Here is a 17,907-nt window from a genome sequence, read left to right as displayed (position 1 = left end):
CTTACCTTAGAGTTTTCCCCCAGGCGTCAGACTGGATCCGGAGATTTTTCTTCAAGCAATAGTCTTGCGCGTCGGTAGGTGGCGTCAGTCGACTCTGCAGGCATCGTAGGCGCCGTGGTCACTGTGATGACGTTGGGAGAAGTACATAGACGCCGCCCTCGCGCAGTGACGTCAGTTCTTTTCTTTCCGCGCCTTGCGCTGATCCGAGAGAGAGCTACTGTAGGAAGGTATACTATTTTAAAGTAAGAAATAGTGTGCACAGAGTCCAAGGGTTCCCCTTAGAGGTAAGATAGTGGCAAAAAGAGATAATTCTAGTGCTCTATTTTGGGTTTGTGTGGTCGAGCAGTAGGCTTCTCAGAGGGTAGTGTTAAGCATTTGTTGTACGAACACAGGCAATAAATGAGGAACCCACACTCAGACTTACTCCAGGCCAATAGGTTTTTATATAGAAAAATATATTTTCTTAGTTTATTTTAAGAACCACAAGTTCAAGATTTACAAGTAATACTTCAAATGAAAGGTATTTCACTCGGGTATTCTAGGAACCTTGAATAATCACAATAGAATGTACAGTTTTGACAAAAATGGCAATAAGCTATTTTAAAAGTGGACACAGTACAAAAAATCAACAGTTCCTGGGGGATGTAAGTAATTGTTAAGTTCACAGGTAAGTAAAACACTTACAGGGTTCAAAGTTGGGTCCAAGATAGCCCACCGTTGGGGGTTAAAGGCAACCCCAAAGTTACCACACCAGTAGCTCAGGGCCGGTCAGGTGCAGAGGTCAAAGAGGTGCCCAAAACACATAGGCTTCAATGGGAACAGGGGTGCCCCGGTTCCAGTCTGCCAGCAGGTAAGTATCCGCGTCCTCGGAGGGCAGACCAGTGGGGTTTGGTAGGGCACCAGGGGGACACAAGCAGGCACAGAAAGTACACCCTCAGCGGCACAGGGGTGGCCGGGTGCAGAGGGCAAACAGGTGTCGGGTTTTGTATAGAAAGCAATGGGGAGACCCGGGGGACTCTTCAACGATACAGGCAGGCACAGCGGGGGCTCCTCGGGGTAGCCACCACCTGGGCTAGGCAGAGGGTCGCCTGTGGGTCACTCCTGCACTGGAGTTCGGTTCCTTCAAGTCCTGAGGGCTGCGGGTTCAGTGTTGGTTCCAGGCGTCGGGTCCCTTGTTACAGGCAGTCGCGGTCAGGGGGAGCCTCTGGATTTCCTCTGCAGGCATCGCTGTGGGGGCTCAGTGGGGTCAACTCTGGCTACTCACGGGCTCGCCGTCGCCGGGGAGTCCTCGCTGTAGTGTTAGCTTTCCGCAGGTCGAGCCGGGGGCGTCGGGTGCAGAGTGGAAATTCTCAATCTTCCGGCGGGAAACGTGAAGTCTTCAAAGTTGCTTCTTTGTTGCAGAAAGTTGCAGTTTGTTGAACAGGGCCGCTGTTCTCGGGAGCTTCTTGGTCCTTTGGATGCAGTGCAGTCCTCTGAGGCTTCAGCGGTCGCTGGTCCCTGTTGGATGCGTTGCTGTTGCAGTTTTCATCGAAGTAGGGAGACAGGCCGGTGGGGCTGGGGCCAAATCAGTTGTCGTCTATCTTCACTGCAGGGCTTCAGGTCAGCAGTCCTTCTTTAGGTTGCAGGAATCTGTCTTCCTTGGTTCTGGGGGCCCCTAAATACTGAATTTAGGGGTGTGTTTAGGTCTGGGAGGGCAGTAGCCAATGGCTACAGTCCTTGAGGGTGGCTGCACCCTCTTTGTGCCTCCTCCCTATGGGGAGGGGGGCACATCCCTAATCCTATTGGGGGAATCCTCCATCCACAAGATGGAGGATTTCTAAAAGTAAGAGTCACCTCAGCTCAGGACACCTTAGGGGCTTTCCTGACTGGTGGGTGACTCCTCCTTGTTTTTCTAATTATCTCCTTCAGCCTTACCGCCAAAAGTGGGGGCAGTGGCCGGAGAGGCGGGCATCTCCACTAGCTGGGATGCCCTGTGGCGCTGTAACAAAGGGGGTGAGCCTTTGAGGCTCACCACCAGGTGGTACAGTTCCTGCAGGGGGAGGTGAGAAGCACCTCCACCCAGTACATACTTTGTTCCTGGCCACAGTGTGACAAAGGCACTCTCCCCATGTGGCCAGCAACATGTCTGGTGTGTGGCAGGCTGGCAAAAACTAGTCAGCCCACACTGGAAGTTGGGTATGTTTTCAGGGGGCATCTCTAAGATGCCCTCTGGGTGTATTTTATAATACATTGCACACTGGCAGCAGTGTGCATTTACTGTGCTGAGAAGTTTGATACCAAACTTCCCAGTTTTCAGTGTAACCATTATGGTGCTGTGGAGTTCGTGTTTGACAAACTCCAAGAGCATATACTCTTATGGCTACCCTGCACTTACAATGTCTAAGGTTTTGCTTGGACACTTTAAGGGCATAGTGCTCATGCACATATGCCCTCACCTGTGGTATAGTGCACCCTACCTTAGGGCTATAAGGCCTGCTAGAGGGGTGACTTACCTATGCCAGTGGGAGGTTGGCACGGCACTCTGAGGGGAGTGCCATGTCGACTTAGTCTTTTTCTCCCCACCAGTACACACAAGCTGGGAAGCAGTGTGCACGTGCTGAGTGAGGGGTCTCCAGGGTGGCATAAGACATGCTGCAGTCCTTAGAGACCTTCCCTAGCATCAGGGCCCTTGGTACCAGGGGTACCAGTTACAAGGGACTTACCTGGGTGCCAGGGTTGTTCCAATTGTGGAGCCAAAGGTACAGTTTAGGGAAAGAACACTGGTGCTGGGGCCTGGTTGGCAGGGTCCCACCACACTTTCAAGTCATAACTTAGCATCAGCAAAGGCAAAAAGCCAGGGGGTAACCATGCCAAGGAGGCATTTCCTTACAGCTACCCTCGGCTATTTTTGTGCCAACTTCGACTGTTTTGTCAAACCTTTTTGGTGCAACACTTGGTGCGTCAAGGTTGTCCCGAAGCCCGGGTTCAAGCCGTGCGAGGACTGCCACCGCATGATGTCGGTGACGGATCCTCATCGTGTTTGCCTGTGGTGCCTCGAGCGCGACCACTGCCCGAAGTCGTGCTCTGAGTGTCGGGCAATGCCTCTGAAGGCTTAGAGTGAGCGGTCCCTAAAGCTGATGGTGGGCCGGCACTTGACTCCGCTTCGGTCCCGGTCTCGCTCGAGAGGAAGGTCACGAGGTCGGTCGCAGAGCCATCACCACTCGTCTTCTTTGAAGTCCTCGGGTCATGGTAAGAAGAAGAAGTCCCATCGCTCTCCGACTTCACCCCGTTGCTCGGCTGACTCGCCGTGGGACGAGCGTCCACGCCCTAGGCCTCCGTCCTCGGAGCCTACGTCTGGGTCGACTACGTGCTTCCCCGAGTTTCCCTGAGCGGGAGCGACCCCCGCCCAACTTAGAGTTTTACGAGGCCATGCGCCTTATCTTTGGGTGTGCCGACCCTGATACAGCGCCTTCGGGCCCACGGGGCTTGGCTGAGGGGCCTTTGGGATGTGCGCCGACGGCTTCGGCCCGGCCACGAGGTCGCCTCCGGATTTGTGCACCGATCTGCACCGACGCCGGTAGTGCCCACTATCGACGTCGCCCCAATTCTCATTCCCGACGACTAGGAGCGGCATGAGCTGCCATCGGCTTCAGTGGGCCCTATTCACCCGAGGTCGGATTCTGACCCATTTTCCTATGTGTACGAATACGGGGAAGAATTGGAGGGGTCCCTGGACCCTTATGAATACCAAGAAGACCCTATTATGGACTGGGCACAGAACTTGGACGAAGCCACTGGTCTGGATATTTTTTCCTGACGCTGGCATGCTGTCCCCTCCTTCTGTGGCTACGGTGGAGGGAGCTACCTATAGTATAGTGGTGAGTAGGGCGGCTGAGGTCCTTGGCCTTGAGCTACCTACTGTTGAAGTCAGGTCTAATCTCCTGACGGAGGTGCTTCAGCCTGGGACTTCTAAGTCTGAACCCCTTGTCCCATTTAATGAGGCCCTCACTGATGTCCTTTTGGGTACATGGTCCAAAACCAGCACATGGGCTCCTGTGAACAGGACTATCGCTCGCGGCCATCGGCCTACGCTGAACAACCCAAAGTTCCTGTCCCAACATCCTACACCTGGGAGTCTTGTATTCCAGGTGTCCTTTTCTTCTGGCACGTTTCCTTCCGCACCCCTGGATAGGGAATCGAAAAGGCTGGAACAATTTGGTAAGAAGTGGTTTTCTTCCTCCAGCCTCGCACTGCGGTCCATGAACACCACATGTCTTTTGGGCCGTTATTCCCACTCACTGTGGGATACAGTTGCGCAAGTCCTGCCGCAGATACCGGAGGAGGCCCGTGCTATCGTCTCCCAAGCAGTGAAAGATGGGAGAGACGCAGCAAAGTTCACGATCCATTGTGGGCTGGATACGACCGGCTCTCTGGGAAGATCGGTTGCAACGACAGTGGCCTTACCGCGCCATGCCTGGTTATGTACTTCTGGCTTCTCAGGGGATGTCCAACAGTCACTCATGGACATGACCTTTGATGGCTCCCATCTCTTCGGTGACTAAGCGGATACGGCCTTGGAGAGGTTCAAGGATTCCCGGCTACGGCTCGGTCCCTTGGCCTTTCTTCCACTACACGCCCCCCACAGTCCGCTTATCGTCCCTTTCGTGGCCACGGAAGGGGCGCCCTGTCGCGTCCTCAAGCCAGCCACCGGGCCATGCACGCTGGACAGCCTATGCGTGGCGGGGGCGCGGAATCCCACGTGGCCGTGGGGCAGGGAACCAGAGGTCTGTCCAGTCCACCTCTGCCCCCGCAGCAGCCTCCAAACCATCCTAGTCCGTCCCCTCGCTCCTGCCCAGTTGGTGGCAGAATCCACCATCACCTGCCCACTTGGAACATATAACCACGGACGGGTGGGTTTTGCCAATAATTATGAAGGGCTACTCCCTCCCTTTCCAATCTGCACCACCACACATGCCACCTTCCTTCCATCACCTTTCGGAGGATCTTTTGATGCTTCTCCGCCAGGAAGTTGTGGCTCTCTTGGCCAAGGGAGCTATAGAAAGGGTACCTGTGCCAGAAGTAGGTTGTTGTTGTTATTCCCACTACTTTCTGATACCAAAGAAGGACAAAGGCTTGCGCCCTATCCTAGATCTTCGGGACCTGAACTACTTCCTCAAGAAGGAGAAGTTCAAAATGCTCACCCTGGCTCAGGTTCTTTCTGCCTTGGACCCAGGAGACTGGATGGTAGTGTTGGACTTGCAGGATGCTTATTTCCACATCCCCATCCTGCCTGCCCACAGACGTTACCTACGATTTGTGGAAGGTCACAAGCACTTTCAGTTTACCGTGCTCCCTTTTGGCCTTACCAGTGCCCCTCGGGTGTTCACAAAAGTGATGGTGGTGGTTGCAGCTCATCTGCGCAGGTTAGGGGTCTCAGTCTTCCCCTACCTAGAGGACTGGCTGTTGAAGGCGCCTTCGCCCCTGACAGTGGTCTCCCACCTTCAGACTACGGTGGATCTCCCGCACCAGCTGGGGTTCACTATCTATGTGCCGAAGTCACACCTGACTCCCTCTCAGACGCTACCTTTCATCTGAGCTGTTCTGGACACCGGGCTGTTTCGGGCTTATCCTCCCAAAAAGCAAGTCCAAGACATTCAGGCTAGGATTCCGTTCTTTCAGCCTTGGTCTTGGGTTTCGGTGAGACAGACGCTGAGGCTCCTGGGCCTCTTGGCATCCTGCTAGTAACACATGCCAGGTGGCATATGCGGGCTCTGCAGTGGGACTTGAAGTTCGAGTGGGTGCAGCATCAGGGGAATCTCTCCAACAAGGTCCAGATCTCGGAGGGGACTGCGAAAGACCTGCAGTGGTGGCTTTCGAATCCCAATTGGGTCAATGGCAGATCCCTCTCCCTTCCCCACCCAGATCTCTCTATAGTGACAGATGCGTTGCTTCTGGGTTTGGGCGGCCACATGGAAGAGACGGAGATCAGAGGCCTTTGGTCTATGGCGGAGTCGGGAGTCCACATAAATATACTGGAGCTCCGAGCGATCAGACTTGGGTTGAAAGCATTCCTTCCCTCTCTCCCAAAGAGAAAGTAATGCAGGTGTTCACGGACAACACTACCGCCATGTGGTACTCCAACAAACAAGGCAGGGTAGGGTCCTGGACCCTTTGTCAGGAGGTACTACGCCTCATGTCTGGAACATCAGGGCATTACACTGATAGTTCAACATCTTGCTGGCTCTCTCAACGCCAGAAAACGCCTACTGTCAGCTATTTTGCGCGTTGGAGTTTCAAAGGCGCCACTCGCTCGGAGACGCTTTTCGTCTCGAGTAGAACTCCGGCCTCCTTTAAGCCTTCCCGCCTATCCTTCTGCCCAGAGTTCTCAAGAAAATCAAGTACGACCGGGCCCAAATTAACTTGGTGGCTCCGGACTGGGCTCGAAGAGTGTGGTATCCAGAGCTATTGAGCATGTCCATCGATCCTCCACTCAGACTGCCTCTCTTCAGGCAGATCTTCTGTCGTAGCAGCAGGGGACGGTCCTCCACCCGAACCTGTCCAATCTCCACCTTCATGCGTGGAGATTGAGCAGCAACAGTTGACGGCATTTGCCCTTCCACCCGAAGTCTGCAATGTTATCTTGGCAGCCAGGCATCCATCGACTACAACTGTATACGCCTGTCGTTGGAATAAATTTGTGGCATGGTGCACCAACAAATCTGTTGACACCCTTTCTGCCCCCCTTTCAGAGGTTCTTCTGTTCATTCTTTCTTTAGCCCAGCAGGGCTCTACATTGGGCACCCTTAAGGGGTATCTGTCATCCATTTCTGCCTTTCTTAGGCTTCCTGATCAGCCCTCACTCTTTAAATCTCCTCTTGTGAGTAGGTTCTTGAAGGGGCTCACCTACTTATTTCCTCCCACTCCATTTATCATGCTTCAGTGGGATCTTAATCTTGTACTTACTTGATGTGTACCCCCTTTGAGCCAATGCATAATTGTCCCTTGCGGCTCCTCACATTCAAAACTGTCTTTCTCATCGCTAACACCTCTGCTCGCTGGGTGAATGAGCTTCAGACCCTTTCGTCAAAGCCTCCATACTTGTCTGCACACCCTGACAAAGTGGTGTTACACACTAGAGCTTCCATCCTTTCTAAGGTGGTTACACCATTTCATGTAGGCCAGTCCATCACTTTGCCTACCTTCTACGCACCCCCACGTCCTTCCCATGAGGAGGAGAGACTCCACTGTCTGGACCCAAAAGAGCGTTGGCGTTCTATCTCAATCACACTAAAGACTTTCGGGTGGAGGATCAACTCTTTGTTGGCTGTGTGGGTGCGAAGAAAGGGAAGGCGGTGCAGAAGCGTACCATCTCTCGATGGGTGCTTCTTTGCATCAAAATGTGCTACGGTTTGGCAAAAAAGCAACCTCCTGACGGCTTGCGGGCTCATTCTACCAGGGCCACTGCTGCATCCACTGCGTTAGCACACGGAGCTCCTGTCCTAGATATCTGTCAGGCAGCTACGTGGGTATCCCTGCACATAATTGCTAAGCATTACTGCCTGGATAGTCGGGTCCATCGGGGCGACTACTTTGGTTGTTCGGTCCTGCAGGACTTTCTAGTATGATCTTAGTTCGCAGCCCCCCACGGAGGATGCCATTGCTTGGGTGTCTATTGTAAGGTAAGGAATCTGCAACTAGAAGTCTCTATCAGATGTACAAGTTACTTACCTTCGGTAATGAAATATCTGGTAGAGACTGTAGGAAGTTGGCTTTGTATAGACTATTTCAAAGTGAGAAATAGTGCGCACAGAGTCCAAGGGTTCCCTTTAGAGGTAAGATAGTGGCAAAAGTAGATAATTCCAATGCTCTATTTGGTGGTAATGTGGTTGAGCAGTAGGCTTATCAGAGGGTAGTGTTAAGCATTTGTTGTACATACAAAAGCAGTAAATGAGGAACACACACTCAGACTTAACTCCAGGCCAATAGGTTTTTATATTGAAAAATATCTTGTCTTAGTTTATTTGTTTATTTTAAGAACCCCAGGTTCAAGATTTACATTAAACACCTTAAATGTAAGGTACTTGACTTAGATACTTTAGGGACTTTGAATAAAAGCAATATCATATACAGTCTTTGTAAAAATGGCAATAAGCTATTTTTAAAGTGGACACAGTGCACAAATCAACAGTTCCTGGGGGAGGTAAGTAAAGGTTAGATTTAGGAGGTAAGTAAAACTTACAAATCTCAGTCCTGGGGCCCATGCAGCCCACCGTTGGGGGTTCAAGGCAACCCCAAAGTTACCACACCAGCAGCTCAGGGCCGGTCAGGTGCAGAAGTCAGAGGTGCCCAAAACACATAGGTGCCTATGGAGGACAGGGGTGCTCTGGTTCCAGTCTGCCAGCAGGTAAGTACCTGTGTCCTCGGGGGCAGACCTGGGTGGTTTGGAGAGCACGGGGGGGGGACACAAGTAGGCACACAAAACACACCCTCAGCGGCACAGGGGCGGCCGGGTGCAGTGTGCAAAGCAGGCGTCTGGTTTTAGAATGGAAACAATGGAGGGACCCAGGATCACTCTAGAGGTGCAGGGAGGCACAGTGGGGGGCTTCTCGGGACAGCCACCACCTGGGCTAGGCAGAGGGTCGCCTGGGGATCACTCCTGCGTTGAAGTTCAGTTCCTTCAGGTCCTGGGGGCTGCGGGTGCAATGTAGGTTCCAGGCATCGGGTCCTTTGTTAAAGGCAGTCGCGGTCAGGGGGAGCCTCTGGATTCTCCCTGCAGGCGTCGCTGTGGGGGCTCAGGGGGGTTGTCTGTGGTTACTCACGGGCTCGCAGTCGCCGGGGAGTCCTCCCTGAGGTGCTTGTTCTCTGGTTCTCGAGCCGGGGGCGTCGGGTGCAGTGACAAGTCTCACGCTTCCGGCGGGAAACGTGCAGTCTCTGGAAGTTGCTTCTTTGTTGCAAAGAAGTAGCTGTTTTTGACCAGTGCTGCAGTTCACTGGAGTTTCTTGGTCCTTTTGTCCGGGGCAGTCCTCTGAGGCTTCAGAGGTTGCTGGTCCCTGTCTGATGCGTCGCTGGAGCAGGTTTTCAAAGTTGGAGACAGCCCAGTAGGGCTGGGGCCAAAGCAGTTGTCATCTTCCTCCTTCTCTGCAGGCTTGTAGGTCAGCAGTCCTTCTTTCTTCAGGTTGCAGGAATCTGATTTCCTGGGTTCTGGGGAGCCCCTAAAAACTGAATTTAGGGGTGTGTTTAGGTCTGGGAGGGCAGTAGCCAATGGCTACTGTCCTTGAGGGTGGCTACACCCTCTTTGTGCCTCCTCCCTGTGGGGAGGGGGGCACATCTCTAATCCTATAGGGGTAATCCTCCAAACTCAAGATGGAGGATTTCTCAAGGTAGGGGTCACCTCAGCTCAGGACACCTTAGGGGCTGTCCTGACTGGTGGGTGACTCCTCCTTGTTTTTCTCATTATCTCCTCCAGCCTTGCCGCCAAAAGTGGGGGCAGTGGCTGGAGGGGTGGGCATCTCCACTAGCTGGGATGGCCTGTGGCGCTGTAACAAAAGGGTTGAGCCTTTGAGGCTCACCACCAGGTGTTACATTTCCTGCAGGGGGAGGTGAGAAGCACCTCCACCAAGTACAGGCTTTGTTTCTCGCCACAGAGTGACAAAGGCACTCTCCCCATGTGGCCAGCAACATTTCTGGTGTGTGGCAGGCTGGTAGAAACTGGTCAGCCTACACTAGAAGTCAGGTAGGTATTCGGGGGGCATCTCTAAGATGCCCTCTGGGTGTATTTTACAATAAATTGCACACTGGCATCAGTGTGCATTTATTGTGCTGAGAAGTTTGATAACAAACTTCCCAGTTTTCAGTGTAGCCATTACGGAACTGTGGAGTTTGTGTTTGACAAACTCCCAGAGCATATACTCTTATGGCTACCCTGCACTTACAATGTCTAAGGTTTTGCTTAGACCCTGTAGAGGCATAGTGCTCATGCACATAAGCCCTCACCTGTGGTATAGTGCACCCTACCTTAGGGCTTTAAGGGCTGCTAGAGGGGTGACTTACCTATGCCACAGGCAGTGTGAGGTTGGCATGGCACCCTGAGGGGAGTGCCATGTCGACTTAGTCATTTTCTCCCCCCCAGCACACACAAGCTGTGAGGCAGTGTGCATGTATGAGTGAGGGGTCCCCAGGGTGGCATAAGACATGCTGCAGCCCTTAGAGACCTTCCCTGGCATCAGGCCCTTGGTCCCAGGGGTACCCGTTACAAGGGACTTAGCTGACTGTCAGGGTTGGTCCAATTGTGGAGACAAAGGTACAGTTTAGGGAAAGAACACTGTTGCTGGGGTCTGGTTAGCAGGGTCCCAGCACACATTCAAATCATAACTTAGCATCAGCAAAGGCAAAAAAATGAAGGGGTAACCATGCCAAGGAGGCATTTCCTTACACAATGAGAATTGGTAAAATTAGTCACTAGCCTGCAGTGACAATTTAAAAAGCAGAGAGAGCATAAACACTGAGGTTCTGGTTAGCAGAGCCTCAGTGATACAGTTAGGCACCACACAGGGAACACATATAGGACACAAACTTATGAGCACTGGGGTCCTGGCTAGCAGGATCCCAGTGAGACATATCAAACACACTGACAACATAGGGCCTTTACTATGAGCACTGGGCCCTGGCTGCCAGGATCCCAGTGAGGCAGCAAAAACGCCCTGACATATACTCACAAACAGGCCAAAAGTGGAGGTAACAAGGCTAGAAAGAGGCTACCTTCCTACAGTTGGTCACTCATATTGATGAGTGTCCAGCACATACCTTAAAATGGCTTCATGATACACTTGCATTGCTCAGCAATGGGGCTGAGCATCACAGGGCCATATCCACTTGTGCAGATATGGCCATGCTGTAAGTGTACTGTACCCTGCATTTTGGCTCTTAGCCTGCCTTAGGGGTGAATTACATACCCTTAGCTGCAGTGATGGAGGCATGGCATACCAAGGATGTGCCATGTCATGCTTTCTCTTGGGACCCTTTTCTCTAGCCGCACCATAGATACCATGAGTACTAATTACTCGGTATTTACATGGGTGTGGAGTGTGAAATTTGTACACCATGTTACCTGTTTTAGGGATAAGAGCACTGGGACTGGGTGCTGTATAGCAGGAACCCAGTGCACATCAGTTGAAAAACCTCAGTACCAGTGGCACAAAGTGGGGGGGGGGGACACTTTCCCACGCTCACTCTATAGAGAAATTGGTTTCAACCTTCCTGGACTAGGTGATACCAATAAAACTAGGAGTGGCAAACTAACAGCCACCTGGTACACTGAAGAATAAAAAATAAAAAAAAGAATGCAAAAACCTGTAAGGCTATGGCAGAAGGGTTATGTGGGATCTTAGAACGAGAGCAGGTGAAATGTGGGGCATGAGAGGGTTCCACTAGGCTCTGGTTTCCATGGATTGACAGTTGGTGGTGGATCCTGAAATGGTGGGTGGATGAGGCGTTTTCCTTTACTTAACTAAAATAAAACAATTTCAACCCGCCATGTTATGAGCATTTCTACGATGGTGACGATCTTGGGGTCAAAGCGCAGCACTAGGAACACCTCAACACCTAAATTCAACACCCGCAGCTCTGGGAGGCAGATACAGGCTTTTCCTGAGACGTAGGTAAAAGTTGGACAGATGAAGTAGTCAAGGCAGCGATGAAGTGGAAGAAGCACAACCAGTCAGCATTTGTAGAGCACACACTGTTGCCCCTAGGGCATCTGGGTTCTGAGATTCTTTGTCTCTGTCAAAAAGTCAGGTCTTGAGCATCTGTCTGAAATCTGTCAGGGAGGGAGCTGTTCGGAGATAGGGTGTAGTGCATGTAGGAAGCTGACCTGGTGTGTGGTGAGCACCAATGGTGGTATTACCTTATACCAGGCATCCCCTCTTAGTTAACTACAGGTTATTTCTTGGAAGCCAGGGCTCTCTAGAGGTAGCTGTCGATGAGCAAGGTTGCCACCCTAGCTGCCTGACCCCTTAATATGGGTAAGTACATTCAGGCTCCCCTAATCAATGAAGTTGAGGCTGAGGCCTACAGGGACACAGGTGCCAGTGTCACTGTGGTTCCTGAAAAACTGGTGTCTCCTGAGCAACACCTACTCTATTTGGTCACACGTACCAAGTGACTGATGCTCATAATAACACTTTGTGCCACACAATGGCAGTCATTGATTTCAGCTGGGGGGTGTCTACTGACCCTAAAAAGGTTATAGTGTCTTCTGATCTACCTGTTAAATTTCTGCTAGGTAACGACTTGGAGACTTCATCTTGGGCTGAAGTGGAATTGGAGTCCCATGTGTAGGAGGCTGGCCTGGCCTATAGTGGGTACCTGATGGTATTTACACCTTGTGCCAGGTCCAGTTATCCCTTGTTAGTAGATTAGTAGTATTCTAGCATTGTAGGCTGATCGAGGAAGCTATAGCAGAGCAGCTTAGGCTGAACTAGGAGACATGCAAAGCTCCTACTATACTACTTATATCATTTAGCACTATATCATAAGAAACACAATACTCAGAGTTACTAAAAATAAAGGTACTTTATTTTAGTGACAATATGCCAAAAATATCTCAGAGGATATACTCCCTTAGGAGGTAAGTAAAATACACAATATATACACACAAACCAAAATCAGGTAAGTAAACAGTTAGAAAAGTAGTGCAAACACTGTAGAATACAATAGGATGCAATAGGCCTAGGGGCAATACAAACCATATACTCTAAAAGTGGAATGTGAACCACTTAGGGACCCCAGGCCTAGTGTAGTGTGTAGAGGGTCGCTGGGAGTGTAAGAAAACACTAAGGTTGTCCAAGATACCCCACCCCAAGACCCTGAAAGTTAGGAGTAAAGTTACTCTACTTCCCCAGAAACACACTAAAGTTGTGATAGGAGATGCTGCAAAGACCACAACGGACTGCAAAGCACTGAAAACGGATTCCTGGACCTGAGGACCTTCAAAGGAAGGGGACCAAGTCCAAGAGTCACAAAGTGTCAAGGGGGGACAGGAGCCCCCTAAACTCCGGATAAAGGTGCAAAATGGCTACCTCTGGATGGAAGACGGTGAAGATTCTGCAACATCGAAAGGTGCTAGGAACTTCTCCTTTGTGCAGAATATGTTCCACAGAGTGCTGGAGGATGCAGCATTGTTTACTTGGAGAAAGACCACAAACAAGCCTTGCTAGCTGCAAAGGTTGCGGTTGAAGGAAATGGGTTCTGCCCGGGCCCAGGAAGGACCAGGAGGTCTCCCCTTGGAGAAGGAGACAGAGGGGGCGCTCAACAACACAGAGACCCCACGCATAAGCAGGCAGCACCCGCAGAAGTACTTGAACACAGGTTCAAGAAAACTGAGCAAGGCGGTCGTCTCAACACTACAAAGGAGGGTCCAACGAAGCTGGTGGTCAACTCAGCGAGTTGAGCAATGCAGGACGGAGTGCTGGGGACCCGGGCTGTGCTGTGCATGAAGGATTCCTTGCAAAAGTGCACAGAAGTCCTAGCAGCTGCAGGTCACGCAGTACACAGGATTACTGTCTGGAGTGGGGAGGCAAAGACTTGTAGATGGCCCACTGGACTGTCTGGGTCACTTGGATCCAGCTCCTGTGTTCCAGGGACCACGCTCGTCACGATGAGAGGGGACCCAGAGGACCGGTGAAGCAGAGGTTTGGTGCCTTCGTTAGCAGGGGGAAGATTCTGTCGACCCACTGAAGATTTCTTCATGGCTTCCAGTGTAGGGTGAAGGCATGCACCACCAGGAAACATTTGAGAAAGCCGGCAGGATTAATCACTACAATGTGGCTGGTAGTCTACTTGCTATTTTGTTTCAGTTTTGCAGGTGTCCTGGAGCAGTCAGCGGTCGATCCTTGGCAGAAGTCGAAGAGGGAGATGCAGAGGAACTCTGGTGAATTCTTGCATTCATTATCTGAAGAGAAGCCCACAGGAGAGACCCTAAATAACCCTCAGAGGAGGACTGGCCACCTAGTCAGGTAAGCACCTATCAGGAGGGGTCTCTGACGTCACCTGTTGTCACTGGCCACTCAGAGGCCTCCATTGTGCCCTCACACCTCTGCATTCAAGATTGCAGAGGCCCGGGACACACTGGAGGAGCTCTGACCCCCCCAGGGTGGTGATGGACAGGGGAGTGGTCTCTCCCCTTTCCTTTGCCCAGTTTCGCGCCAGAGCAGAGGCTGGGGGATCCCTGAACCGGTGTAGACTGGCTTATGCAATGAGGGCACCATCTGTGCCCTTCAAAGCATTTCCAGAGGCTGGGGGAGGCTACTCCTCCCCAGCCCTTAACATCTATTTACAAAGGGAGAGGATGTAACACCCTCTCTCAGAGGAAATTCTTTGTTCTGCCTTCCTGGGACTAAGCTGCCCAGACCCCAGGAGGGCAGAAGCCTGTCTTTGGGTTGGCAGCAGCGGTAGCTGCAGTGAAAACCCCAGAGAGCTAGTTTGGCAGTACCCGGAGTCCATGCTGGAACCCCCGGGGATGCATGGGATTTGCACCCCAATACCAGATTAGGAATGGGGGGACAATTCCATGAACTTAGACATGTTAGATGGACATAATCGGAGTTGCCATTGTGAACCTACATAAAGGTATTGACCTATGTAGTGCACGCGTGTAATGGTGTCCCCGCACTCACAAAGTCCGGGGAAATTGTCCTGAACTATGTGGGGGCACCTTGGCTAGTTCCAGGGTGCCCCTACACTTAGTAACTTTGCACTTAACCTTCACTAAGTGAAGGTTAGACTTATAGGTGACTTATAAGTTACTTAAGTGCAGTGTAAAATGGCTGTGAAATAACGTGGACGTTATTTCACTCAGGCTGGAGGGGCAGTCCTGTGTAAGAATTGTCTGAGCTCCCTATGGGTGGCAAAAGAAATGCTGCAGCCCATAGGGATCTCCATTTAACCCCAATACCCTGGGTGCCTAGGTACCATGTACTAGGGAATTATAAGGGTCTTCCAGTGTGCCAATGTGAATTGGTGAAAATGGTCTCTAGCCTATAGTGACAGTTTTAAAGGCAGAGAGAGCATAAGCACTGAGGTTCTAGTTAGCAGAGCCTCAGTGACACAGTTAGTCACTGCACAGGTACACACATTCAGGCCACAAACTATGAGCACTGGGGTCCTGGCTAGCAAGATCCCAGCGAGACAGGCAAAAACAAACTTACATACATGTGAAAAATGGGGGCATCATACCAGGCAAGATGGTACTTTCCTACATAGTTTTCACTACGATCTAAATCAGGCCCCAAGTGATTTGCTCAGAATCAAGCAAGGTTAGGTCTAGCATCAAGTGTGGACTACTTTATCATTGAATACTCTATGGACTCTCAACCCCAGTTAATGTGATGTGTGTCTCATAGCCTTTATATTCATTCTACCCCTTATACCACAAATCCTTCTCTGTGTTTGAAGCTATATGTTCATGCATATTAACCTGTAAGGTTCTTGTTAAGTGTTTTGCGCCCCTTATGATTGAAGTTGTTGATGACAAAAATGAGAAACTTAGTCGTTTGTAAAGCCTGTTTAATGTACAGAAAATTAACACTGTAAAGAGAAATGTTTTGTAATTTGACCAGTGGTGATTTACTGTTCTAAAGAAAATATATTTGCACAGGTATTTTGCAGGACAATAAGCTGTCTGTTGAACTTTATGATTCTAAATCTTTGCCAGGAGGGTCAACCATCAGTGTTAACAAGTTGTTGGTTGAGGATAATTTAGCCACATTTAAAACAGGGTATGTAAGCTCTTCTGATATTTTTGTAAGTGGAATCATGTTTTTCAAGATATGCTGTGAAAGTACCACTGCCACTATTGAGCGATTGTATTCCTATTGCACTGCTTTAGATACACAAGAGTTAGTAATTCCATATCCTCTCGTCAAATCTATTATACTACCTCATTCAGGTATGATTGTTAAATGATTGTGTCTCTTAAAGTTCAGTCCAAATTTGCATATTTGTTTGACATTTAATCTCTAACATGTATTAAAAACTGACTTTCAGCCTGGGAAGTGTCAAGGTAGGGAAAGATAGCCACATTCTCTGCAAGCCTTATGTCATTGCCCAACTTACCAGTCGTTTATTAGAAGCTGGTCTTAGAGGTTTCTTTCTCTGTCACTGGAATGTGTAGAGGTTATCAATTGCATTTGGTTGGCCTACTTGGGATAACAGCTTCAGCTGTTTAGGGGACCTAATTAAATAAACATGAAGTGGCTATGGTCAGCCGTCTTCATTGGCTGCTTGCTATGACATTCGTATTTTGAATCAACCTACATGACCTGCGACGTGGGTTTGCCCCCGTAGTAATTGCTTTTTTGGAAGAGTGTAGGAAACTGGTTCTGTAGTCGACCAGGTAGGCTTATCAGAGGGTAGTACAAAGCATTTGTTCTACACACCGACAATAGAAGAAGCACACACTCAATGACTTAACTCCAGAACAATGGTTTTTATATTGCAAAAATATATTTCCTTTATTTTTAGAACCACAAGATTCAATTTGCAGGTAAGTACCTTAAAGGTTTTTTATTCCACACAGGTATCAACAGTACTTGGTTTGAAATCGGTAAGTAATAAAATTTAGAATTATTGGCAATAATCTGTTTTAAAAATGGAAACAGTGTATTTTTCAGAAACCGTTCCTAAGGGAACGAAAAGTTAGATGGTTTTACAGGTGTAGGAAGCTGGCTCTGTATACTATATAAAAATGAGATATAGTGCGCACAGAGTTCAGGGGTTCCCAAAGCGGCTTGGCAGAGGCAATAATAGATAATTCTAATGCTCTATTTGTGGTAGTTTGGTCGCGCATTTAGGTTATTAGAGGGTAGTGTTAAGCATTTGTTGTACACACACAAGCAATAAGTGAAAACATACACTCATTGACTTAACTCCAGGCCAATAGGTGTTTATATAGAAAAATATTCTTTTGTTAGTTTATTTCTAGAACCGCAAGATTCATTTATCAGGTAAGTACATTAAATGAAAGGTACTTTGCATAGTAATACTTAGGACTATATTGTCAATTTTCAACTGTTCCTGGGGGAGGTAAGTAAAGTACAGTTTCTGAGGTAAGTACCACACTTACGGGTTCAGTCTGTGGGGCATAGGTAGGCCACCATTGAGGGTTCAAGGTAACCCCAAACACCCAGCAACACAGGGCTGGTCAGGTGCAGAGTTCAAACAGGAGCCAAAATAACCTGGGCCCCTATGGAGACAGGGGGTACTCCAGTTCCTGTCTGCTTGCAGGTAAGTACCTGTGTTGTAGGAGGACAGACCAGGGGGGTTGGGAGGAGTACTGGAGGGGCCACAAGTAGGCACAAAAAACACACCCTCAGCGGCACGGGTGCGGCCGGGTGCAGTGTGCAACCAGGGCGTCGGGTTCTCAGTAGAGCTCTATGGAGGGAGCTGGGAGTCACTTAGGCGCTGCAGGCAGGGCACAGGGGGGCCTCTCGGGAAAGCCACCGACTGGGCAAGGGTGAGGGCCGCCTGCTGGTCGTTGCAGCACCAGTGGTCGGTTCTTCACGGGCCTGGGGGCTGCGGGTGCAGGGATTCTTCCAGGGGTCGGGTTTCTTCATCCCGGGCAGTCACAGTCAGGGGAGTTTTCAGGATTCCTTCTACAGGCGTCGTCGTGGGGGTGCACAGAGGTTAGACTGGGGTGGAAACGTCGTCAGAGTCGCCTGGGGATCCTCTCTGGGTCGTTGGTTTCTCTAGACACGGGCCAGGGGCGTTGGGTGCAGAGTGGTGGGGACTCGCGCTTCTGGATAAAGGTGAGAGTGCCTTTAAAGATGGTTTCTTCTTGCTTGGTTGGACAGGTCCGCTGTCCACTGGAGTTCCGTGGTCCTTTGTAGTTGCAGGGCAGTCCTCCGAGTCGGCAGGGGACGCTGGGCCCGCAGG

General features: G+C 50.4%; 1 protein-coding gene across 1 annotated transcript in view; it reads left to right on the top strand.

Moving 5' to 3' along the window:
* The window catches only part of RNF17 (ring finger protein 17), a 1,983,649-nt gene that overhangs the window by 1,140,895 nt on the left and 824,847 nt on the right, over nucleotides 1–17,907 (top strand). The window contains exon 23 of the mRNA XM_069202301.1: nucleotides 15,632–15,752. Within this exon, the coding sequence (XP_069058402.1) occupies nucleotides 15,632–15,752 (121 nt within the window). The remainder of the gene's footprint in view (nucleotides 1–15,631; nucleotides 15,753–17,907) is intronic.

The sequence above is a fragment of the Pleurodeles waltl genome, chromosome 8, assembly GCF_031143425.1.
Source record: "Pleurodeles waltl isolate 20211129_DDA chromosome 8, aPleWal1.hap1.20221129, whole genome shotgun sequence".
Lineage (NCBI taxonomy): Eukaryota > Metazoa > Chordata > Amphibia > Caudata > Salamandridae > Pleurodeles > Pleurodeles waltl.
The sequence above is the reverse complement of the archived record's forward strand: the minus strand, read 5'-3'. Positions and strand labels throughout refer to the sequence as shown.